General features: G+C 40.3%; 1 protein-coding gene across 7 annotated transcripts in view; it reads left to right on the top strand.

The window, feature by feature from the left end:
- The window catches only part of TSPAN4 (tetraspanin 4), a 393,641-nt gene that overhangs the window by 255,451 nt on the left and 116,071 nt on the right, over positions 1–22,119 (top strand). The window contains exon 1 of one of the 7 annotated variants that reach the window (XM_042814268.1): positions 18,179–18,257. The exons of the other annotated variants lie outside the window; for them this stretch is intronic. Within the exon in view, the coding sequence (XP_042670202.1) occupies positions 18,222–18,257 (36 nt within the window). The 5' untranslated portion in view covers positions 18,179–18,221. Of the gene's footprint in view, positions 1–18,178; positions 18,258–22,119 lie in introns of those variants that run through there. 7 annotated transcript variants of the gene reach the window in all.

Below are 22,119 nucleotides of genomic sequence, written 5' to 3'. Positions count from 1 at the left end.
AAGGAAATCCCCATAGGCTTAAACAAAATAATACAGATGAGATAAAGTGCTGTGCTGTGGGGTTATTTCAAATAGGAGGAAATGTGCAAGACTGAAGTGTAACAAACATTAACAAAATGGTTCCTCTTAGAGATTCTTGGCAAATGATGAAATGAAGAGGATTCAGATAGGGCAAAAGGACAAGGGGGAATGGCCTTAAGTTGTGCCAGGGAAGATGCAGGTTGGACGTCAGCAAAAACTTCCCTGACAGAGTGGTCAGGAATGGGCTGCCCAGGGAGGTGGTGGAGTCACTGACCCTGGATGCATTCAAAAGTGTTTAGATGTTGTGCTGAGGAATGTGGTTTTGTGAGAAATGTTGTTGATAGGTAGACGGTTGGACTGGATGAATGTAGAGCTCTTTTCCAACATTGGTGATTTTATGATAAATCTGTTTTAAATAGTAATCAATAGATTACTGTGCAAGTGTAGCACAGATTTACTGTTTGGATCACACAGAGTGATTCTGCAGTATGTACTGACTACCCTCTAGAAACTTTCTGCAGACACCTTCAATTTTAAAGCACAAGGGGATGTGTGTGGTGGTCACAGCCAACATACAGCTAGAAGTATGGATGTTTTGTAAAAAGGGTTTTTTATTAACATCTCCTCAGCAGTAACTAACATTGAGCAGAGATGGCTTTTTGAGTTGACCCTAGTGGCTTAACATTTATCCCAGCTCCTTTAGAGTAGAAGCATTGAAGATAGAATTTTGAAGTAGCTGAAATCTGTGACTAGTGCAGAAATGCTCCTGTGCCAAGCAACTTGCCTGACTGCACCTGTACACCAAGTGGGTTTCCAGGGAGTCCAAGAGGCAATGTCTCTGCTTTTTAGCCTGGGTTAGACCTCAGTGATCAGCAGAAATGTGAAGAAGGGAGCACCTTTCACTGTAGTTTGTTTCTGTAGATGAGGTCTTTTTATGCAGGGGTGAGGGACTGTAATCCAGTAGAGTGTTTGCTTAGAATTCGTATATATCAGCTATATGGCTGCTATGTAAGGATGAAGGAGGAATTAGACGATAACTAATTAGAGTGATGGATGAAATTCTGTATCCAACAAAACACAGGAAATCCATAATAGTCAAATAGTGAGTCCTAGTTTTAATTTTCTAAGTCCCCAGGCCAATTCTCTAACCAGAAAATATTGTTAATGTCATAGCAGCTAGTTTTATACCAGGTAGATGATATTAGAAATAATTCTTGTGTACCGCGTGACGGCATGAGGGACAGTGAAGCCCCTAACACTTCTTTTTAATGCATCTTTCAAAACATAATAGCAGCAGTAGTTTTCCCAGCAAGTATAAATTCACTGCTGTTACCTTACATTTCTTTCAACTGTTATCACTGCTGAATTGGAAGAGGGGATCAAACTGTTCCTCTGCCTTTTTTTCTTTCTACAGTACAAAGCAGTTGTAGCAATAAACACATGCCCTCATACAAACAGCAGCAACGAAAAAACAGCATTTTAAAAAGCCAGTAAGAAACTGGACTGGAAGTTTTGTATTTGTAGGAAAGCAGTCATCGTAAATTAAGTCAGGTTTATTTATGAGGCTTATTAATGTGAAACGTAGAATCCACATTCTGAAGTTTTCACAGACGGCTACTCTCTTAAGGGACAAACTAATTATAATCGTAAATATTGTGTGTAATCCCGATGAGTGGAGGGGAATATTGGAGAGAAAGGGCTCTGGAAGGATTCTGAGGTTTCCACGGGGGTTGGATGACTGGCTGAAAAATGGATTAACCTGAACAGAAGCAGGAATGCAAAAAATCTGCATGGCCAGCAGTTGACTATTACAGACTTCTTGTTATTAAGCATTTGGGAGAGCAAAAGGAGTGAAAGTGAAGTTCTTCCTTTTAAAAATGGCCCGATGTGGTGCTCTGTACAAATACCCTCTCCTGTGGCTTGCAGCTGGACTCCTTGAGCAACCCCAGGCCTCTCATCACCTCACATCATGAGAGGCAACCTTGGTCCTACTGGTGTCCCCAGCCTGCTGGGTTGCAGTGGGCTGGGCTCTGGCTCTGGCCATGCAGTGAGAGCACTATGAGCTGCCTTTGTTGGGCTCAGCAAATGTCACGCTCAAGAAACAGGTGGAATAAAGCTTGGCAGGATTATGTGCTTGGTTTCATGTTTGTATTTGTACCCAGAGTCTGACCTTCCGGTGATCTTCAGATAAAGGAGATCTCTGGAGTCTTTTTGTGTTGCCTCAGGTGCTTGTCAGTAATTAGTATTGCTGCAACAGCATCAGAGGTAGTTATCACTCCCTTTGTGGTTGTGTGTTTAACTGTACTGCCTAGCATAAAGACAGGGCTGTGCCACCTCCTTCAGAAGGAGGCTGAGATTTTTCTTGATCTCTGCTATGCTTGAGCCATGATGATGTGATAGTGCCCTGTGCTTTATTCTCAGATTAGTGCTGCTTTAGGGTGGGTGCTTAGTTGGCAGTAGGTAAATGCTCCATACAGTGTGACTTATTTCTAGCGATTTCCTTAAAAATCAGTAAATTACCTTCAGGGGATAACAGAGCTTTTCTGGCTTTAAATTGGGGATTGAGCCTGAACCATTAACCTGAAGGTGAGCGGCTCCTGTTTCCATCAACATGATTCATCCCTGTTCTCCAGGCTTTTCAAAAAGGTGAATAAAGAGCAAGAGCTGCTGTTTCTCTCACTGATTGGTGGTCTCCAGTTTCAGTTAGCAGCTCTTCAGTCCTGTCATGGCTGGTGTGGTACCATTTTGGGCTGGATGGCTTTTTGCAAAAGGTAAACGTGATCAGCATGGCACAGCTACATTATAAATGTGAGTAAATGGAGAAGTAGGGAGACAGTACTCTATCTTGTGATGCTTTCTGAGCATGGCTTGTCAGCAGAAAGGTGTGATGAGGAACCTGCCACATAGCCATTAAAATTCCAAAAGAGAAACTTCCTTCAGCCAGAAGAAATTTTTTCCTCAAGCTGCCGAGTGTGTGACAAGTTATTAGTGGCACTGTCCTCCCGATGATGGAAACTTGTGTAAAAGTGCAAGCCTTAGCACAATAAATACTTCAGGGCATAAACTGATTAACAGCTAGGATTAAGCTGAACTTTGCACACAGGTTCGTGGTGCGCAGGACTGTTTGACACAGACAATAATGGCTGACTCAGCGTGGTTGCACTAGCGTGGGATGGGAGGAATAAGGATGGCTGAAGCTTGTGCAGCTAACAGATGGGGAAAGAGAGCTTGGGATGGTGGCGATGACGATGATGATGTGGTGATTGTATTGACTTTTTTTGCTGTTAGTTTCTATAGTAAGGGAATTCTTGGAAAGAGGTTGGGTAAAGGATACAAGGCATGATTAATTAGCATATTTTTTCCAGATGCACAAAACGATGCATGTGAGAAATCCTGTCCAATTTATGAATATACCTCCTGAATTATCTGGGTAGCATAACCATGCAAAGCTGATTGCTCCTAGAGTACCCTGCAGTGGTGATTGTGGAGTGGGCTGTGATGTCAATAGTCATCTTTCATCCTGTTCACATACCCTTTGATGCCTGCCACATGGCAGTTTATAGTGTCACATCACCTCTAAACCACACTGGATAACAGTTCAAAGTGAGACACAACTTCCCAAGGATAGCAAGCTTTAAGAACACAGGATTGAACACCACACCACTTATAGTTGTTGGATGTTTTCCCCGCAATAGGAAAGTCGTGATTTTTGTATTTATATAATCAGTGTGGTATCAGGCTTATCACCTTTAGGTAGTGCTAGAGGTGGCTAACCTGGGGTCTAGGAGGATCATCATGAACAATGGAGGCTAGCAGAAGCTCACTGCTTTCCCTGTGAATGTTGGTACTTCTTTGTGTAAATCAGCATTGATGAAACTTGTTAATGTGGCTTGCTCTTCTGTAGACGACCTATTGAACTCTTTCCATGCTCAGTGCCGGCCTATGCATCCGTACTCATTTGATTAGCATCTGAACAGTGGCTTTCCAAACTTCACTGCAGGAAACCACATTTCTGAAAACTGAGACTTTTTTTAATGGAAAGCAAAACAAAAACTGAGAAAAAGGATAAGTGTCTCTGCTTACCTGTGTCTTCAGGGTTGCCTTTGAAATTAAAGAAGAAAATTAACTGGGATTAGTATTGAGTAAAAATTCAGGGTTTCCATCACAGTGGGAATGCCTGTATTTGAACATTGGGTTTGTTAGAAATAAGAGACATTTTAACAGAGTAGGTATGCCAAAAAGCCTCGTTTGACTTTTCTTTAATCAGAATGAGATATCTTAACACTTTCCAGGTTGGAAGTGCTAAATTTCTATTACTGATTGAATCGTATAATCACAGAATCATAGAATGGCCTGGTTTGAAAAGGACCACAATGATCATCTGGTTTCAACCCCCCTGCTATGTGCAGGGTCGCCAACCACCAGACCAGGCTGCCCAGAGCCACATCCAGCCTGGCCAGGGATGGGGCATCCACAGCCTCCTTGGGCAACCTGTTCCAGTGTGTCACCACCTTCTGTGTGAAAAACTTCCTCCTAATATCTAATCTAAACCTCTCCATCTCATTTTAAAACCATTCCCCTTTGTCCTATCCACAATTTGGCTCTGAAGTATTTGATTGTGAGTCTGTTTAGTACTTAAGCTATATTTAAGATGGGGATTGCTGTTAAGACATGATTTATTTTCCATTCTCCCTTTTGGGTTAGCCTGCTTTTCTGAACTGCATCTCCAGGGATTATTTGGAATTATGCAGCTTCCATAATATATCGTACAGATCTCTCAGAGGAAGATCTGCATTGCATTATAGGAAATGTAATCTTTTGGGCCATCTAGTTTGTGTTAGAAAATGCAGCCCCGTACTTCAATTTACATAAATCAACATGCTGGTAGGGAAATGCAGTTTGATTATTTCTTTAATCCAACTTCAAGGAAGCATTTTAGGACAGTTCAAACTAAAAAACCCAACAGAACAACGACAGACTCCCCTGCAGCAAGAAACTCTGTAATGAGATACTTCAGTTGCATTTTTCTTAAGTGGTGATAGTAATTCCTTTTAGTGTTTTTCAGCATAGTCAGTTTTTCAGTGGATAATGCTGTTTTGTGGAACTGTGTGTTTGCTTAGCAAGCTCTAGTGTTCCTACAATTTACATTTCTACAGATTTTATTCAGTGACTGAGGTCTTCCCTCTGCTGATGGCTGTACAATATACCAGTCAGACCTTGCCAGATTTTGCTGTAGAGCTGCTCTGAATGTTCTCCTGTTTCCCACTGCTGTCAGAGATTTATGGATCACTAAAATCCACTAAAGGTTTGTTTTACTATTGTCAAAGAAAGAAGAAATCTAAAACCTGGCTGAGCAGAGTGCCAGGAAAGCAAGGGTTATGCTAAGCCTCCATCCCTGCACTGGGGCAGGGGTTTAAGGTATTAAGTACCCAGAGTCATTACTGGTTAGGGAGAAAACAGCTGCCATCTGGTTAGGTTTCAGTTACTATTAGTTCATATTAGCCCTGTTAAGCAGCTGAATTTAGGTATTAGCATAGTCAACGCTTTAAATGTTTCAGGTGAAGTATTTGGGTATTTCTTTAAATTTTTTCTGATTCTTTTGGAGATTCTGCCTTTGTGTGCTCTCTTTAAACAAGGCAATGGCGGTCACACACATGGGGCAGCAGGCTAAAAAAAACCCCCAAACCATAGCAGCTTATTCAAAGTGCCACAAGTAATTGGGATGAGATTTCCCTTAACTAACCGCAGTCCAGCACTGCATGTTTAAAGTTGTCTTTGAGCGTTGCGCTGATGCTGGTTTTCAGCTGAGATTAAAAGAGAACTTTAATTTGAAATGAGATGTGGTTGTCACTGCCTGTGTTGGCAGAGGATTTCCTTCTTTTTCACTTTTCTCTCTCTTCTGAAAGCATAAATCTGAGGAATTACAAAGATTTCTTTCTATCAGCATTATGTCAGAAGAGCGCTTATACTTCATACATAGTTATTTTCTTTTGAAGGTTGTCCAAGGTCACTACTCTAGCCAGGCAGATGAAAACTTTCCTTTTCTATGTTGTGGGATGGATGAGAGACGTTTTCAAGCTTTCTTATGGCATAAATGCAAGAGGAAGCAGTGCTTTGTTAATGCAGACTTTGCCATATTGGATTAGCTCACTACCTCCTGGGGTGCACCGGCACACCGGTGTAACAGCCATGGAGCCGTATCAAGGTGACCCTCAGCTCTGTTCAGTAATTTATCTAATCAGTGGTGCAGTAATTTACTTAAGGTTGAAAAGGCAGAGGAGTTACTTCATGACCTTTGTATCTGTCAATTCGCACTCCAAAGTGTGATTTTTACTGCCCACTTTATGTGAGGTCGCATAATGATAACACTGCCTCCTTCTTAAAATTCATTACCTGCACCTGTCTTTAATGAATTCTAGCAATTATGTATTCCATGAACTCCCTTTCTGTTGCCTTAAGAAGTCTGCCTTTGTATTGATTTTTAATTCACTGCCCTTTAGCTTTATTGATGAACCTAAATATTTCAAAATATAGAAATGCAGATTGTACTGCCCAAGTATAGATGAACCTTAGAGCTGCGCCTGAGAGCACTCTTGTGCCTAATTTATTCAGACACAATAAACAAGTGTAACTCTCACTGACTACAAAGGCTGGGCTTCTCAAATGCACTAAAATATCTTAATGCATAAAAATGCAATGTCTCGAAAAAACAATTCTGTTTCTCTAGTTCTTCACCATAGAATTCACAAAATAATTGTTTTCCAGACTCCATTAAGATTCAGTGTGCCACCAGTTGTACAGGTGTCATTAATCAGAAAGCTGGTGTATGTACCTGGACAAATTTTCTATACTTTATTAAATGGAGTGCGGTTCAAGAAGAGAATAAAAGTTTGCTGTATATTAGGAATACAGAGATGAAGGCAGTATTTTGTGCCTCGTGGCTTACTTCACAGTTTACACATGCCAAAATCTGCAGCCTAGGCACATCTCAAATCCCATCTCACAGGTGTTCCTGGAATGCATCCATCAGAAGCCCAGCAGCACCCGCTGCTGGCCATGCCACCACTCTTATCCAAGGGCTCAGCGCAGATACCCAGGAAGTCTGATGTCTCCTTTGGACTGTCAAGTAATGGGGTGTGCCACGTGAACACCAGATATACCTGAGAAAATGTCTTCCTCACAGCTAAAAGTGTTAGTCCTGGATGCTTATCTACCTCTATCCCACCAAGTACAAAAGCCTTGTAATAAGACAGATTTTTTTGCTTTAGTAGGATGCAAAGGTGCACAGTTGCCCCAAAGTAGTCATGGGCACCATCCAAGTGCACTGTGCTGAGTAAAGAAAGATGGCTTTGGGCAAGAGCGTTTGGTCTTACAGCAAGTCATGTGCATTCACTGGAGGGCAAAGCAAAACTGTGTAGATTCAGAGGTCTTGCAGCTATGTCGAGACACAAAGCTCTTCAGAAGCTCAAGGAGACTCTGTCAGGTTGGATTCAGTGTTGCTTGGTAGACAGGACACAACTAAGGTTTCGTGCTCTTAATCAGTTCAGTGTAATAAAAATGTTAGATAAGTCTAAGCAGAAAGGAAAGTTTGAGAAGTAAAGAGAAGGAATCACTACCCAAGCTTTTACAAAACAGGAGTTTTACTTGGAATGTTATAATTTTGTTACTATGCCTCTCTATTCTAGCCTTACCCTTTGTGTAAATACAGGTGATGGGGCATGGGGGAGGAGTCCTGGTTCTGCCTTCTCAGTCAGCCCCATTCTGCTTGGAGCTTGGGAAATGCCATGTAAACTACAGCTTCTAAATTTTTTTTAAGCTTCATTCCTTTCAATTCAGATATATTAAGTGAAAATGGGGAATGTATTTGGAAAGAGGGCGCCTGTTACAAAGTGCACTGCCATCTCCTGCCTGCACTCACACCACTGACGGTAATATGAAGGGTTTTGCTTTTTAATTTTTGAGAGGGTGCAGATGGCTGCTGTAACCACAAAGAGGCTTACATGGGCAGTGGTGCCACAGTGCTATTTCTGAGTATCTCAGAGACCACAGACTGTCTCTGGCATTGATGCAGTGTGGTTTGTCCTTTAAGACCTTCGTTTTCCCTTCAGATATGCTGCCACTGTCCCATTGTGGCTGGCCCTAGTTGTTTTTGCTATGATCAGCATTAGCACCTCATTTCCTCCTGCCCTCTCAATTTGCCCTCAAAGCCCCATAAAATCCATCTCATCTCTGGTGCCCAGAAAGCATTTCTGGACACCCTGAAGAACTGTCTTGTGAAAAAAGCAAAGCTGAAGCGCAGCTTCAAGCCAGAGGACACTATTAGCTCAATACAAACCCTGTGAAAATGGATTCCATCTCACCCTCCCTCCTCTTCCCCTTTTGTCTCCTTCATCCCATCCTTCCTTTCTGTTATTGCTCATGCACTGAAGCTGAGCAGCTCCTCTCTCATCTGCGTTGATTTGATTTGTCTGTGACAGCAATGGGGACCGATGTCCTTAGCAGTGGGAAAGCTGGGAAAGCTGTTAGTTGGCTGTGCCTATCACTGCTGTCGTGAGGAGGAACTGCTTGGGCTATTGCAGGGGCTGAACATATGTTCCTATTAGATTTTATGTACTGTCTCTCACAAATGACTGTGAATTAAAGGATTCCTGCCTGTGTATGTAGGTAATGGTTAGGATAATAATGAAAGAAATATTTACAGCACTGTAGAAGGCAGGAAATTCTCTCTTTGAGCTGAACTTGCACTGACTGGCTTTCTGACTGTATTTGCCTCTTAAGAGGTTTCTCTGTTATGCAGTCAGCAGGGGGCTGAATCTTTGCTGCAGAACTTTCTAGTTCTCTTCCTGCATGTCTGTCTCACCTTATTCCCTTCCTGCTGTTCTAAATCCTCTCTGTTATTACTGTAATTACTTATTTTTATAGTTTTAGGGGCTGAAGATCTGCAGCGATCACATCAGGCTGTGAATGGTGAGCAGACATGGGTTCATAAAATAAGAGTATGTTTCTACCAAAGGAAGCTCGCAAACTGCATTTAAAGTCATTCTGTAGTATCTTTGCTTACAAAGTTAATATTACTTAGGATGTGCTTCCTACTGCTCACTCTAAGCCCCATCAGGAGCAATAATGATCAGGTATTAATGGTGGCCTGTTTGTCTCTGCATCATTTTACAAGTGTTTGTTAGTGTTTTGGTAGCAACTAAAATTCCCATCCGTTGTTTCATCTTCTTGTGTCAAATGCTATCGGTAACGTCAGTTTTATGCTGAGACAGAAGATGCAGATGGTCAGGTGATGGGACAGGCTTGGAAGCAAAGAAGTGGGACTGGTCATGGAGCTTAAACCTTGCTGTTTTAATAGTATGCTTTCTAGAGATGAGGAGGGAGGCGGCAGATGAGCAAGCAACATGGGAGCTGGGAATAGAAAGAATCAGAGAAGCTGACATAAAGATTAAATTGGACAAGAAAATGATGTCTAGACATTTACTTGCAGTAGTTGACTTAACTAGTGTTCAGAGTAGTGACAGACAGCTCGTGCCCTGCCCAGCACCTGTTCTTGGGTAATTCTGCAGAAAGCTCATCTGTTTTGGAGAGAGTCCACTGTTCCATCACTTTTAGGGGGCAAGAAAGGCTGCTGCAGCCTGAGCCTCAGGAGAGAAGGTTGCTGTCACAGGCATCTCCCTTTACTGAAATCTGACATGAGGAAAAAAGAAGTTTTCCTTGCTCCAGCTTCTTTACTTACTAAAATGCATTTAGCTCTTCAAGTCTTTAGCTCTTCAGAAGCAAACTGGTTTGTCAGCCATTTTGTTTGATTGTTTTAGCTAGCAGATCTACATTTTGCCTGTCCAGTTGCAGATAAACTCTGTGTATGAAGTGGTGGGTCTGTGTTGAAGCTTTGACTGACTAAGTTGATCTGTATAGGCATCCTCTGGGTTTAGGTTTAGGAGAGGGATAGAGGAGTTCTGTGATTCCAAATTATATTTGAGAAAGTTAAAATGCTGTGTGAAGAAGGACAAGTGTGACTTCCTTCAGTATTCTGGATGACGCTGGCAAGGAGCCTCCAAAAACCAAATTAAAATAGTAACTCAGAGTTTGTTTGGAAGTTTGAAATTTGCTGTTGTCTGCTGTAATGCATATCTGGAAAAGAATAAAACTTATCCGTGGTCGAGATACAGAGATTAGCGTAAGGATGAAAAAATTTCCACCCTTCAGGTATCATTCTATCTTAGCCATCTTGCATATGAAATAAAAAGTGGTTTTCTCCTATATTATGGTTTTAAATCCAGCTTTGTCACTAGTCTCAAGAAAGCGTATAGGTTCCTAAAGCATTCAGACTCTTAATTCCCTTCAGTCACTTTAAAAATCTCAGTTGAATACAAAGGCATTTTGCCAAGCCTTCTACATCTTGCTTTGAAAGGTGTTTCAACAACGAATGTCTTTTTGGTTGGGGATTTTATTCCTAAGGATTTAGATAATTCTGCATTGTGTGAGCTATGTACGCTGAAACCTCAATTTCAGAATTGGTGTAGCTTCTGTAGCATAGCAGGTTAGGTGCACATCTCTCCTATGCATGACCTTTTAAAAAGCAACCAAGCATCCAGCCCGCTCTTAGTACCTCCCATCAATTATGAAGATTTTTTTTTTTTAATTTTTATTTTTAAATGCTGAAAGCCTATTTGTATTCTGTGTCCCTTATCAAACCTACAGAAAAAGAGATACAGCTTAAGCAACTTACTTTGCAGAGTAAGGCACTAGCAATTTCCTAGATTAATGATACGTACGAGCTTTTGTTCTGATTTGGAAATACTACAACAATCATTTGACCTCTTTTTACAATTATCTCTGTAGTGACAAATGAAGCCAAGCCAGAAAAATGTTTGTGGGGTTTGTGAGTGTGCCAGAGACTCCCAGTGAGCTTCCTGTTTCTGCCCGAGATAGCTGACAGCTCCCATTGAGCTGTGCACATCTCTGCTCTGCGGTTATCTTTCATATTATGATTTCTTTTAAGATGATAATTGCTTGAGCTATTTCAAAAACGAAGTTGAGATGTTGTTTGAATTTATCTTCATTAATTAGGTCTGTGACAAAGTAGTGCCTGGAAGAGAGCTGTTTTATTTGTTGCTAAGCTTGTGTCTGAGCGTGCTGCTTAGTGCCAGCAAATTCATTCTGCAGTTAATTGAAAAGAAACACTGTGAAAGTATTATTTTAATTAATGAGAAACAAAAAATAAATACAAATGAAAAATACTCCAGGATGTTCCAATAGAATGAGGTCTTTGTAGAGTTTTTCAAGGACTTCTCATGTGCAGTTTGGACTCGTGGCTTGTGGGTGGGCTGACACAGCATGCAGGACTGTATGCATCATGCTGTGTACTTCTGCTGTTTTCTTCATTTTATGGATGCGCAGGTCCTGAATCGAAGGAGGCTGCTCAAAAAGAAAACAGTTTGATTTCATTGTAATGGAGATCACGAGGACAAAAAATGCTGTTTGTTGGAGAGAACTTTTGTAGAGCAGTTTTATATCTCAGCTAGAGAGTAAGTTCAGGAAACTCAGTGCTTTGGGCTAGGGAAACAGCTTCAGGATTTATCTGCATTTTCTGCCAGAAATTCTGACTTTCTTGTTTGTATCTGCTTCAGGAATTGTTTCTAACATTCACACACACTCACACAAAACCCATTTCTTCTTTTCAGCATCTGTACTCTAAATTTAAGTCATTCAGTGAATGCGGTTTCCATACTTTGGAGCAGATCGAGAGTAAAGATACTGGGATACCATTTTGAGAATGCTATTGCAAGTGATATAGTTGTCTTTGAAATGATTATCTTCCAGCGTGGAAGTCATACAGGCCTTATGCTGTGCCAAATTTTTCCATTCTACTGGAAGAAGAAGCTAAGGAAAGCAGTGTATCAACAGTAGTCGAAGGGGGGGGTTGAAAACCAAGCAACTGTATCTTCTGAAACTATCCCCTGGTGGCTAAGGTTTGTAGGGGTGGATTTTTATTATTTTATTTATTTATTTATTTATTTTGTCATTCATTTTAATGACAAAATGTCCTTTCAGTAAAGTAAGAAGAACTAAGTGCCTCCACTTGGAAAATCAATAGCAAATCTCAAATCCCATCAGCAAACACACAAGAGGCTGCTGTTTCTCAAATCCCTTTTATTTTCGCCTTTAATGAGGTAGAAAGTCATTCAATTGATATATTGTGTCCTGGCCTTTTCCCAGTAATTGACCTAGACTGCTGGGCCTTGCCTTAATAAATCTGTTGTTTGAAGGGAGGGAGGGAAAAGGAGAGGACCCATGAGTTTGGTTTAGAGTAGTTGTATAGCTCTAGCTTCACTCATTAGTAATTTCAAGTATCCTTCTTGGCTGAACAAGTTTGCTTCATGGCATGAAACTGAACAAAGTAAAGCTGATTTGACATCTAGAATATAGATTTGCTTTTACTGAAATTGCTGTGTATGCAGGGCAACATATAGGGTCTCAAATAGTGCAGTGAAGACCCTTGTCCTTTCTGATGACAGTTATTTATGGCTCACAGAATCATAGTTTGGGTTCGAAAGGACCCTAGAGATGATTGTGTTTCAACCTCCCTGCCATGGACAAGGATGCCTCCAAGTAGACCCAGTTGCTCTAAGCCCCATCCGACCTGGCCTTGAACACCTCCAGGAAGGGAGCACCCACAACCTCTCTGGGTAACCTGTACCAGTGTCTCACCACCCTCATGGTAAAGAATTTATTCCTCTATCTGATCTAGATCTCTTTAAACTTGGTTCATAGTTAGGGCAAGAAAAAGACAAAAGGCTTTTTCCATGCTGAAAGGTATTCACATTTCAGGATAAAGGAGTGTTTGTAAGAAAAGCGGGTTTTGCCATACGTTTTCATTCAGCTATCTGACTGCATTGCCATTACTGCCTTCCTCCTACCCTTGAGCTTGGGTATTTCTGTGTGGTTCCAGTTGTGTGACTGCAGGGTTTCTAGATCAAACCAAAAGTGATTCGCTTGTCATGATTAACCTTGTTTGGCAACGTTAAGCAATGAGCACCAAAAAAGAGGCAGTTCTGCTGTTCTTCACCAGTAGGTAATGCTACTTTCCAGAAATGTTGCAGTCAACTGCAGCTGTCTTCCCATAGAAAATGAACTGCTATAAAACCAGAGGCTTTAATGTAAGCTCTTGGATGGTAATTCCATATGAAAACCAAGCTAGCTGTATTTACATACCAGTGCAGAGGCCAACAAGAGTGTAGTGTGATCTCATTAGGTATGTTTTTTCAAAAACATATTTATAAGCAAATCTCAAATAATTTAGATTTCTTTGAATTTTATACATTCTGTTTTGAAGATCTTTTGTAAGGCATGCTTATTTGAACACATAATACAAGAGCAGCTTTTAATCCAACTTCTCTGCTTTAAAACAAGCAATGTCTGCATTGTAAAACATTTTTGTATGTACAATTGCTGAATTGCCAATGTACTTGCAAGTGTTCATAAACACAGGTGGAACTAGAAAGGTACTTAATGCTGCTAGGAGCTGCTGCAGTATTGGAAGTATATTAGAGGGGATTTTCACTTTCATGTTTCTCTAGATGTCAGTGAATTGATCCAATCATTCTTTACAAAACCGATGCATAAAAGGCAATTTCAGAACATAACATTGTTTCATACCTCCTGCTCTGAAAGCTTTCAGCAGCTAGGTATTTCATGTTTGTTCCAGGTGTAAAAACCTTAAATGACTGAGTACCTGTGGCCAGCACACTTGAGAAATTGGGTGCCAGACACCAGCAGATGAGCTGGAGATAAGTCAGAAAGAGAGCTATGTTGCTCGTTTTGTGAATACTTAGATCGAACACTCCTCAGTCCCATGGTTTGCTTTGACTGCTGGGTTATGCTTCCATTGTTTAACTGGTTTGTTTCCTGCCATTCAGATTTGAATGATGCAGATTTTTTTGTGTGCGTATTCCCTGTCTCAGAATAAAGGCAAACAGGAGGCTTTCATTGCCATCATAAAACTGTGCATAAATACCTACAGTCTGTGTGCAATTGTATGCCAAAAAAAAATCCCCAAAAGAATCTTAGTAAAACTAAACTGCTTCTAAAATGAGGAAATACTACAATTCAAGTAACCTCTGTAGCACTCGTTTAGCTTCTCTGTGTTCACTGCCTAATGGTAAAGATTTAATAATTACATTAGAAATATGCTAATTTTCCAGTAATAATGGCAGTCTCATCGTATATCAGTGAAAAAGATGCTTCATTTTCCCCCATCAGACTTCTACCACTCTTGCCAGCGGAAGACTAAAACAACAGTAGGATGAGGTGTTAATGCAAACAGAAATAAGACATGCATTTTCAAGTGATAGATGCACGGATACATGGATACTTGCTAACAGGAAAGGTATTTGCGAAATTTTGAGACTCATATTTTAGATTCGTTTCCAGGCTTTGCAGGTAGAGCTGTTGCTTTGTTTTGTTTGGGGGAGAGGGAGTTGGGTTTTTTTGGTTTCTTTGTTTCATGGGTGAAAATGTTTCTTCTGCCTCATCTTCATAAATTTGAATGCTTCCCTGCCTTTCACCACCAGCCTTCTTGTGCGTTGCTCATACCTTTACATCTTCTGGTTGTTTTTGTTTTGTTTTGTGTTTTCCTTCATCCTGTCAGAGTTTGGGAAGAAACAAGAAACTGTGTATGTGTTTTTGATGCTGAAGCTAGGTGAGGAATCTGCATTTGTACAGAAAACCCTGACTGGCCTCCTGTAGATGTGTCTCGAGGTGAACAGGCTGCAACCTGCTTAAACATCTTTGCTAAGGAGAATTTAGCTGTAGTTTATTTTAAAGGCTTACAAGTTATTCTTGGAAAGCAATTTCTCTGCCAAATTGCAGTTCCCCACTGCAGGTCTTGAGCTTCTTAAAGAAAATATTTTTTTCTTTCAATTTTAAAGTTGAGTAAAAGAGTGTGTTTTTCTGTAACTTTCTTCTGGGAAATGTCTGAACTGGCGAGACTGAAATTTTCCAAAACAGTGCAGCCAGAGGCATGCTTCTGCTGTGTCAAAGTCTTTGGGATTTGAATGATTTCTGCTTTGGTGCTAGAAATAGACTTATCCTATGCACGCTTGCCTTTTAAAAAAACTCTCTGCATCAGGTCTTCAGAGCTTGCTGCTGCTGACATTCCCTGCCAGAAATCAACTTGACAGGGTAAACAGTTTAATAAGGGAAATTCTGTTTAGTTGAAGTTGTTATTCATGCTGTTGTATGCCTTTCTAAATATGTAAGGCTAAATATCACATTGCCCTTTTGCAGAAAACTATAATTCTGGCCTTTCTCTGTTCCCTAAGCCATTTATTGTTTGTTTGGCAGACAGGTCTTGCAGAGGGCATAAGTAGTCAGTTTGGGTTTAAAAAGTAACTTCCTGACCAGAGCGTGTTATTCACAGTGAAGTCAACAGATGTCATTAGATAATGAACCTCTGAGTTGGAGAAAGGGCAGTCCTAATTATTTGGAAGTAATTTAATGTTTCTGTCACCCTTACCTGTGTTTGTTCTTCCTTTATGCAGCAGTGCATTTATTTTGTACACGGTCATTTATGTTTCTTTTCTGCCTGAATTCTTCAGCTTCACCATTTCCTTGGAGGCTGAAAATTCTTTTGACTTACAGAATGAAAATGCCTGTTGTTAGCTTAGGAGGTTAGGTTTTTTTAGGTTTTTTTTTTGGAAATCATTTCAGTACTAATTCTCCTAGGGGAGCTACAGAATTTACTTTTTTTCATTCAAAAATACTCTAAGGTGTTCATTTGAAAAGAACTACTGGACTGTAAATGAGGAGTTGTGCTTGTGGGAGCATTCAAAAAGAAGAAAGTTTTAGTGATGAGTGTATTCCAGGAATACAAGTCCGTATTCACTCCTGTCTTTCCAGCAGAATCCTGTGTGTCTCCCTGTGTCTCATTTTTACTTGTGTAACATCAAAGTAGGTTTTCTTCTGCCTATTTCCGATTACATGGTTGCATTTTTTAACATTTTGTGGAACGTATAAAAAAATAAAATAATATATGTATGTCACCTGCCAGTCTTTATCAGTTCAATGAAACAAATTGTAATGTCAATAAATCTGACTGACAAGGAACTGCACTAAATTAGCAGAGTAAAATATATTTGGCTGTTGTAGTTACAGATCTGTCCCCAGCTTCACCAGTTCAGTGATAGCCTACTTAGGAGAGAGACTGTACCAAGTTATAACAATACTTAATTTGTTCCATAACTGTATTTTGAAATATATTACTCTGATGGAGCGCTGTAAAATAAAATCAAATTTAATTGTGTTCCACAGACATTAATGCATTTATGGAAGGAAGGACTGCAGCAGCTGTAGTGGCCTTAGTTTACTTTGGTACATGTTTTTCCAGTTCTCCCTTCCTGAGATTTTCCTACACGTAAGGTCTCAATTTTGTTCCATATTGGTACAGAAATGTACGGTGATGCACAAGTGTGTATAGCGCTGTCAACAAAAAGCTCAATGCATTGAAATGTGCAGTAGATCAGTACATTGGAAGTAAGTTATTAAATTGCTCTATGAAGAAGAATCCTAATTTGGGCACTGGAACAGGTTGGTAGTTTCTAGGTGATGTTTAATCCCGTGTTCTGTTGTGCTGGTGTAGTGATGTAATTTTCAATAAATCTGAAGTAAAAGGAACTCTGACTTCTTCCAGAGGTTTCTGAAAATGAAAACTGTCTTGGTGATTTTTCTGAATCCAGTCTGGTTAGGTTAAGTGGCACCCTTGCGTGGAAGGCCAGAACACAGTCTGTGTTTGCCTTGCATGCTCAAAACCCATTGTAGTTTCTGATTTTGGTGGCCTGTAAATTTTGTAGTGATGTTTCTGAATTTATTTAAAAGGGAACTGTTGGTGTTTTAGAGAATCGGGAAAAGAGTACGGTAAACAGAAGCGTATACGTATAGATATGGTACAGTTCATTCTATCTGTTTCTATCTCTCTGCTGGCCAAACTGGTGTTGTGAGAAACAGTATGTTTTTGTGTTTGTTTAAAATTAATCTGAATGAAGACTTCTTAAAATAAGAAAAAGGTGCTGGTAGATAATTAGTCAGTTCCTGGAGCTCAAGGAATGCAAATGTGTATTTTTAGCATATGCCACCTGCTAGTCTTCCGGCCTATTCTATCTAACAACAGGAGACTCATTAATAGCCATTATCAGATTAATTCAGACTCAAAATTCATTTTAGCAACCTTATTTTAACTTGAGGATTACTCTGTGCTTTTGGTACTTTCTTGTCAAGCTTTCTTTTTCTCTACTAGCTGCAAACTGAAGTTTCTAAGTGTCCATGGGCACCCCAGTAGGTTGGAAAAAAATCTGTTGGTTATTGCTTTGATAAGTAATGGTGCAGAGAGCATTTAATTGCAGTGGAGGTTATTTCATCTTTGAACACTTAAGAAGATTGTGCTGCTGTACATTAGTTGTCACTTACATATTCTGAGCTGGGTTTTGAGTATCCTAGAGTCAATATGATGTATGTATTTGAATAAATAGTAGTAGGCCTGGGGGTGGGTGAAGCTTGTCAGACACCGATGCTCCCACCTCCACCCTGCAGCATCCAGCAAGCATGTAGGGAGAGCAGGAGCAGGAGAGCTTCTAACTGGCAATAAGAGCAAAGAGATCATTTATCAGTTACTGTTGCAGGCAGAGCAGGTTCAATGTGGGGAAAATTAGCTTTAATTTATTGCCAATTAAAATAATTTGCATTGTGAGAAATGCAAAGATGACTGCTAAAACAATGCTGAGGAAACCTGCTCCTCTTCCTTTAGCCTTGGTGCTCTTCCCACTCTTTTTGTTCCCTCAAGGGTCAGCCCTGACCTCTGCCCACAGCAGCCCCCACCCCACTGCCAGCATCTCACCTCCATAGCCAGCACTCATGGAAATGGACCTAAAAGCTTAACATATTCACGGCTCCCACCATTTTTTCTTACGATCAGTGGTTTAGTGTTTTATACCATCCACACTGATGTGATTTCTGACTCTTGGCAATCTAGCAAATCAACATTTGCAGTGGTTTTATGTGTGCTGAGTAAATCTCCATGCATCGCCTGCGTAGAGGTCGAGAGACTTTGCTCATCTCTGATAAAATTTGGAGCCGAACGCATGCTCTTTGGCTAACCAGCATGCACATCACACAAGTACTGATTAGTCTCCGCCAGAGGCTGACTAATGGCTCTTTGGTCATCTTCCTCACTGCAGCCACAGGTATGACTTTCTCTCCTCTTTGCAGCTGTTGACGTTTACAAAACTTACAGGACCTGTATCCCCTTGCAAACAGCTTCTCTTACTCTCAAGTTTGAAAGTGAATTTATTTAAAATTGATGCAGAGGAGGAACGAGTGGTTATGTGGAAGACAGCGTCAATGCATCGGCCTCATCTGAGGAAACCAGGCTGATTTGATGTACGTTATTTATTTTGGCCATAGATTACATTGTGTCAAGTCTGCTTTTTGGACTCTGCCTGTAATAGTATTTCACATTCAGTTTTTACTTATTTACTTCACAATCTAACTTCTACTGATGTACTTTAAATCATGAAGATCTCTTGATCTTCTTTCCAATATCCTTTGCCTTTTCGTTAGTGCAGATCTTGGTTAAGAATATGTGAAGTCTTCAGAGTGGACTACCTCAGTGCATCCAGTTTACTCACTTTAATGACACATTCTGGAGCAATTTTGTTTATTTGGATCAATGCTCATGTTTAATGATATATAAAATCACTTTATTTGCAAAAGTATGCATCCAAAGGCCACAAAGTATACAGTTAAACAGAACGAGTACATTGACTGTTGTATTTGCCTTTGTCATTGCACTTTGACATTGCATTTCAAAGTGATACAGTGTACTTGGAAGTGGAAACAGAGGAATTTCCCATTTTAAATCATTCGTGCTTTAAAAGGAGAGTTTTAGACTTCAGAAAAACGGATCAGATCCAACATCAGCCATTTTTTCCTGTGTCATGTTATTGCAGCAGAACATGTGATGTTCTTCAACAGTGTTTTTCCTAACAGACAATATCTAAAATCTGAGGCTACATAAAGGCCATTTTTGTGAGCCATGGTTATACTATAGCATACTATATGTACTATATATACTATACATGGTTATACTATAGCATCGTGTGCCTTGCACAGGACTCCTTGTAGTGGTTAAAAGAGTGCTTTAGACAATATGATAAGAAACTTCTGCTCGCAAATCTACGCACCTTTGGTGACGGAGTGGAGGAATGAGTGGGCTGGTGGATGTCACTCCGTTGCAGTAAGGAGGCAGTGCACACTCTTCCTCAGAGTACTGTGTTCTTTCTTGACACACCTAGGGAAGTGCATTTCTCTATCCTTGTAGGGCCTCCAACCTGATATATGCAACCAAATAAAGCAGAAGAAAATTGTTTCTACCCAAGAGCATAGTAACTTCAGTGTATGTCGTTCCTTCTTTCTTTCATCTGCCAGGATGCTTTTTCATGTTTGCCCTCTCCCTGCCTCCTTGGCAAGAAGTATACCATTAGTTTGGAATCGCTGTAACCTTGTCTGACTGATGAGGACTGAACTGTTTAATGTTGTCTCCTCTTCAGGAGGCTCCAGTCTGACACTTGCTGAAAGCATAGCTCATAAGGAAGAAAACCAGGATGCTTCTATGGTGAGGAAATCTTGCTTTAATGGGGCTGCATCAGCACTTCTAGTGCATTAATATTTTTATTGGACTGTATACTGAAGTACTGGGAAGTAAGTGCATTAGTGTGGATCAGCATTTCTGAGATATGGTTGTGTTTTATAGAGGGTATCAACAAGACACTGCATTTGAAAGCTCTGTTGATCTGGATCAGCAATTCAGTGCCTTAGGGATTCATGCAAATGCCTCAGCCCTGGGATCCAGGGAGAGTAGGGATGTGTTGTTGTATGTGGCTAATTCAGGTATTATTATTACTAGCCTTTGGCCTGAAGCTGAAGTTCAGAGTTCAGTGGATGCTGATTATCTGATGAAAAGTTTGTTTTCATTAAATTTGGTTTTTAGTGAAAACAAAGGAGCAAACATGTCAGTGAGTGATTATTTTTGCCTTTGAAATTTAATTTAGCAAACAGGAACTCATTTGGAGAAAAGTAAAAGATATATTCAAATAGCAGCAGTAACAATCCATTGAGTTTTTATTGATTGTATATGGCACAGTATCAATGAGAAGCAGAACTAAAAAAGTCAAGAGGGATCTTTCCATTATAGTGAAGCAGCTTTGTAGACCTGATTTAGCCTCTGGGCTTCCATGTCTTGTACCTGTTCCTCCTTCTGATTGCCCATCTGAAAGCCTGTCAGGGACTGTCAGGCAGTCCTTTTCTTCAAGGTACTTGCTTTCTTGTAAGCCTCAACTCCTCCTGACTTGACAAGTTTTCCATATATCCCTGTGGAGCAAGGCTAAGGATGAAGTATGCGCCTGGAACTTTAGAAAGGTATTGGTCAAAATGCCAGTTTTGTTGTCATTCCCTACGTGATATAACAATACTGGAGCTATGAGAAAAGGCATAAATTGAGATTAGGGGAAGTTGTGCACTGGTTCAGAAAGGGAGAGAAAGGGATAAAGCAGCACAGGTAAAGTGATGAGTGGAAGATGCTTCGAGTGAAGTGGAACAGGTAATTGTTAAGGTCTAAAATGAAGGACAAGTGAGGTAGGTCTAGGGTCTCATCTCTCTGGTGTTGAAGGAAAGGTTCATAAAGAAGCAAAATCTCAGAAAATAACAGTAAAGGGAAGGAAACAGAGATGAATCCTATCCAGAAAGGTCACAAAGAGTGTGGAATAAATATAAGCATGCTATATTGTCATAATTTTTTTTCCCATTTCAGAGATTAGAATGAAATGCAGTCAGATAGGACCTTGAGACCGAGAGAAACTGAAAGTAGTTTCTGATGTCCTCTGTAGGGAGTTCAGTGCACTGATCCAACTTAGGGATTTAAGGATGAACAGTACTGAATTCTGTTCTCAGGTATGGGCGTGAAGGTCCCAGTAATGGGGATATTTTTGTTCATGTCCAAACTTTGTTTACAGATCTTATAGAAGTACAGCATTTTTTTCTCCTTTCGCTAAATGCCTTGACATATTTGGTCCCAGTGGGCACCACACTGGCAGAATGCAATGTGCAAAAGAAAAAAGCCCACTGAGGATTAATGCTGAAGATCCTTCAGTGTTTGCTTATTTATCCAAAGAAGAGAGACCATACTTTGCAATTTCAGTACAGTTTTTCAACATAAAAAAAAAAAAGAAAGAAATCTTTTTTAAGTTTTTTTTCTTCTTTTTCAGTCAACTTTAAGGTAATGCTGCATCCTATGATTTTTTCAGAATATCCATAGAATTCTACCTCCATCCCATTTCAGCTTGTATTGAAGTCAGTAGAGCCACAGGACTTCAATATGAGTTTTAATTTAAAGACGTGTTCTCAGTGTTTGCTCTGGTTCCCTGCATCAACTCTCTTCTTTAATAGCTGCCTACTGTGTTACTTCCATCTTTCCTTTCAAAACCCAGGCAAAACCAAAGTATGTTGGCCTGTAGTTTGTCCATATTCCCATTCTGTAAACAGGTGCAAAAGCTTTAATTCTTTTAAAACTTTAAGTTCATGTGACGCTGATGAAATGAAAAGATATAAACCTTGTAAAAAGAAAAAAATTAACAGAGGGAGGGGAGAGGCAGAGAGGCAGAAATCAGGCAGAGACTGCATCTTGCAGTGAATATGTTAATCCTGATAATTGCACTGATCCTACTAGATAAGAGATTAACTTCGTGGGACATCTCCTAAAGAGGTACCTTAGAGTGCATAGTTACTGGCAGGGAGTTTGGAAAGAGCACTCTCAAATTCCCGTTGGAGAGCAGAGAAATTCAGATGTGTTGCTTCTTTATGGAAAATCAAGAGCTGATCTGTCAGCCTTGGCTCTGAGCAGCTGTCATCTGTTTGTGCTTTTTCTATCAGCAGTCAGGGTAAGCAGCAGTCATGGCAGTAGCAACAGCAACACTGTCACTCAGTCCTTTTCTTTCTCTTGAGCCCCTTTTGCTGTGCTTTTGGGATATCGTGTTCCAAGATATATATTGG

Source organism: Centrocercus urophasianus, unplaced genomic scaffold (genome assembly GCF_019232065.1).
Source record: "Centrocercus urophasianus isolate 14NV4802_14NV808 unplaced genomic scaffold, USGS_Curo_1.0 seq_14, whole genome shotgun sequence".
Taxonomy (NCBI): domain Eukaryota; kingdom Metazoa; phylum Chordata; class Aves; order Galliformes; family Phasianidae; genus Centrocercus; species Centrocercus urophasianus.
Note: the sequence above shows the minus strand (reverse complement) of the source record. Positions and strands in the feature narration are given on the sequence as shown.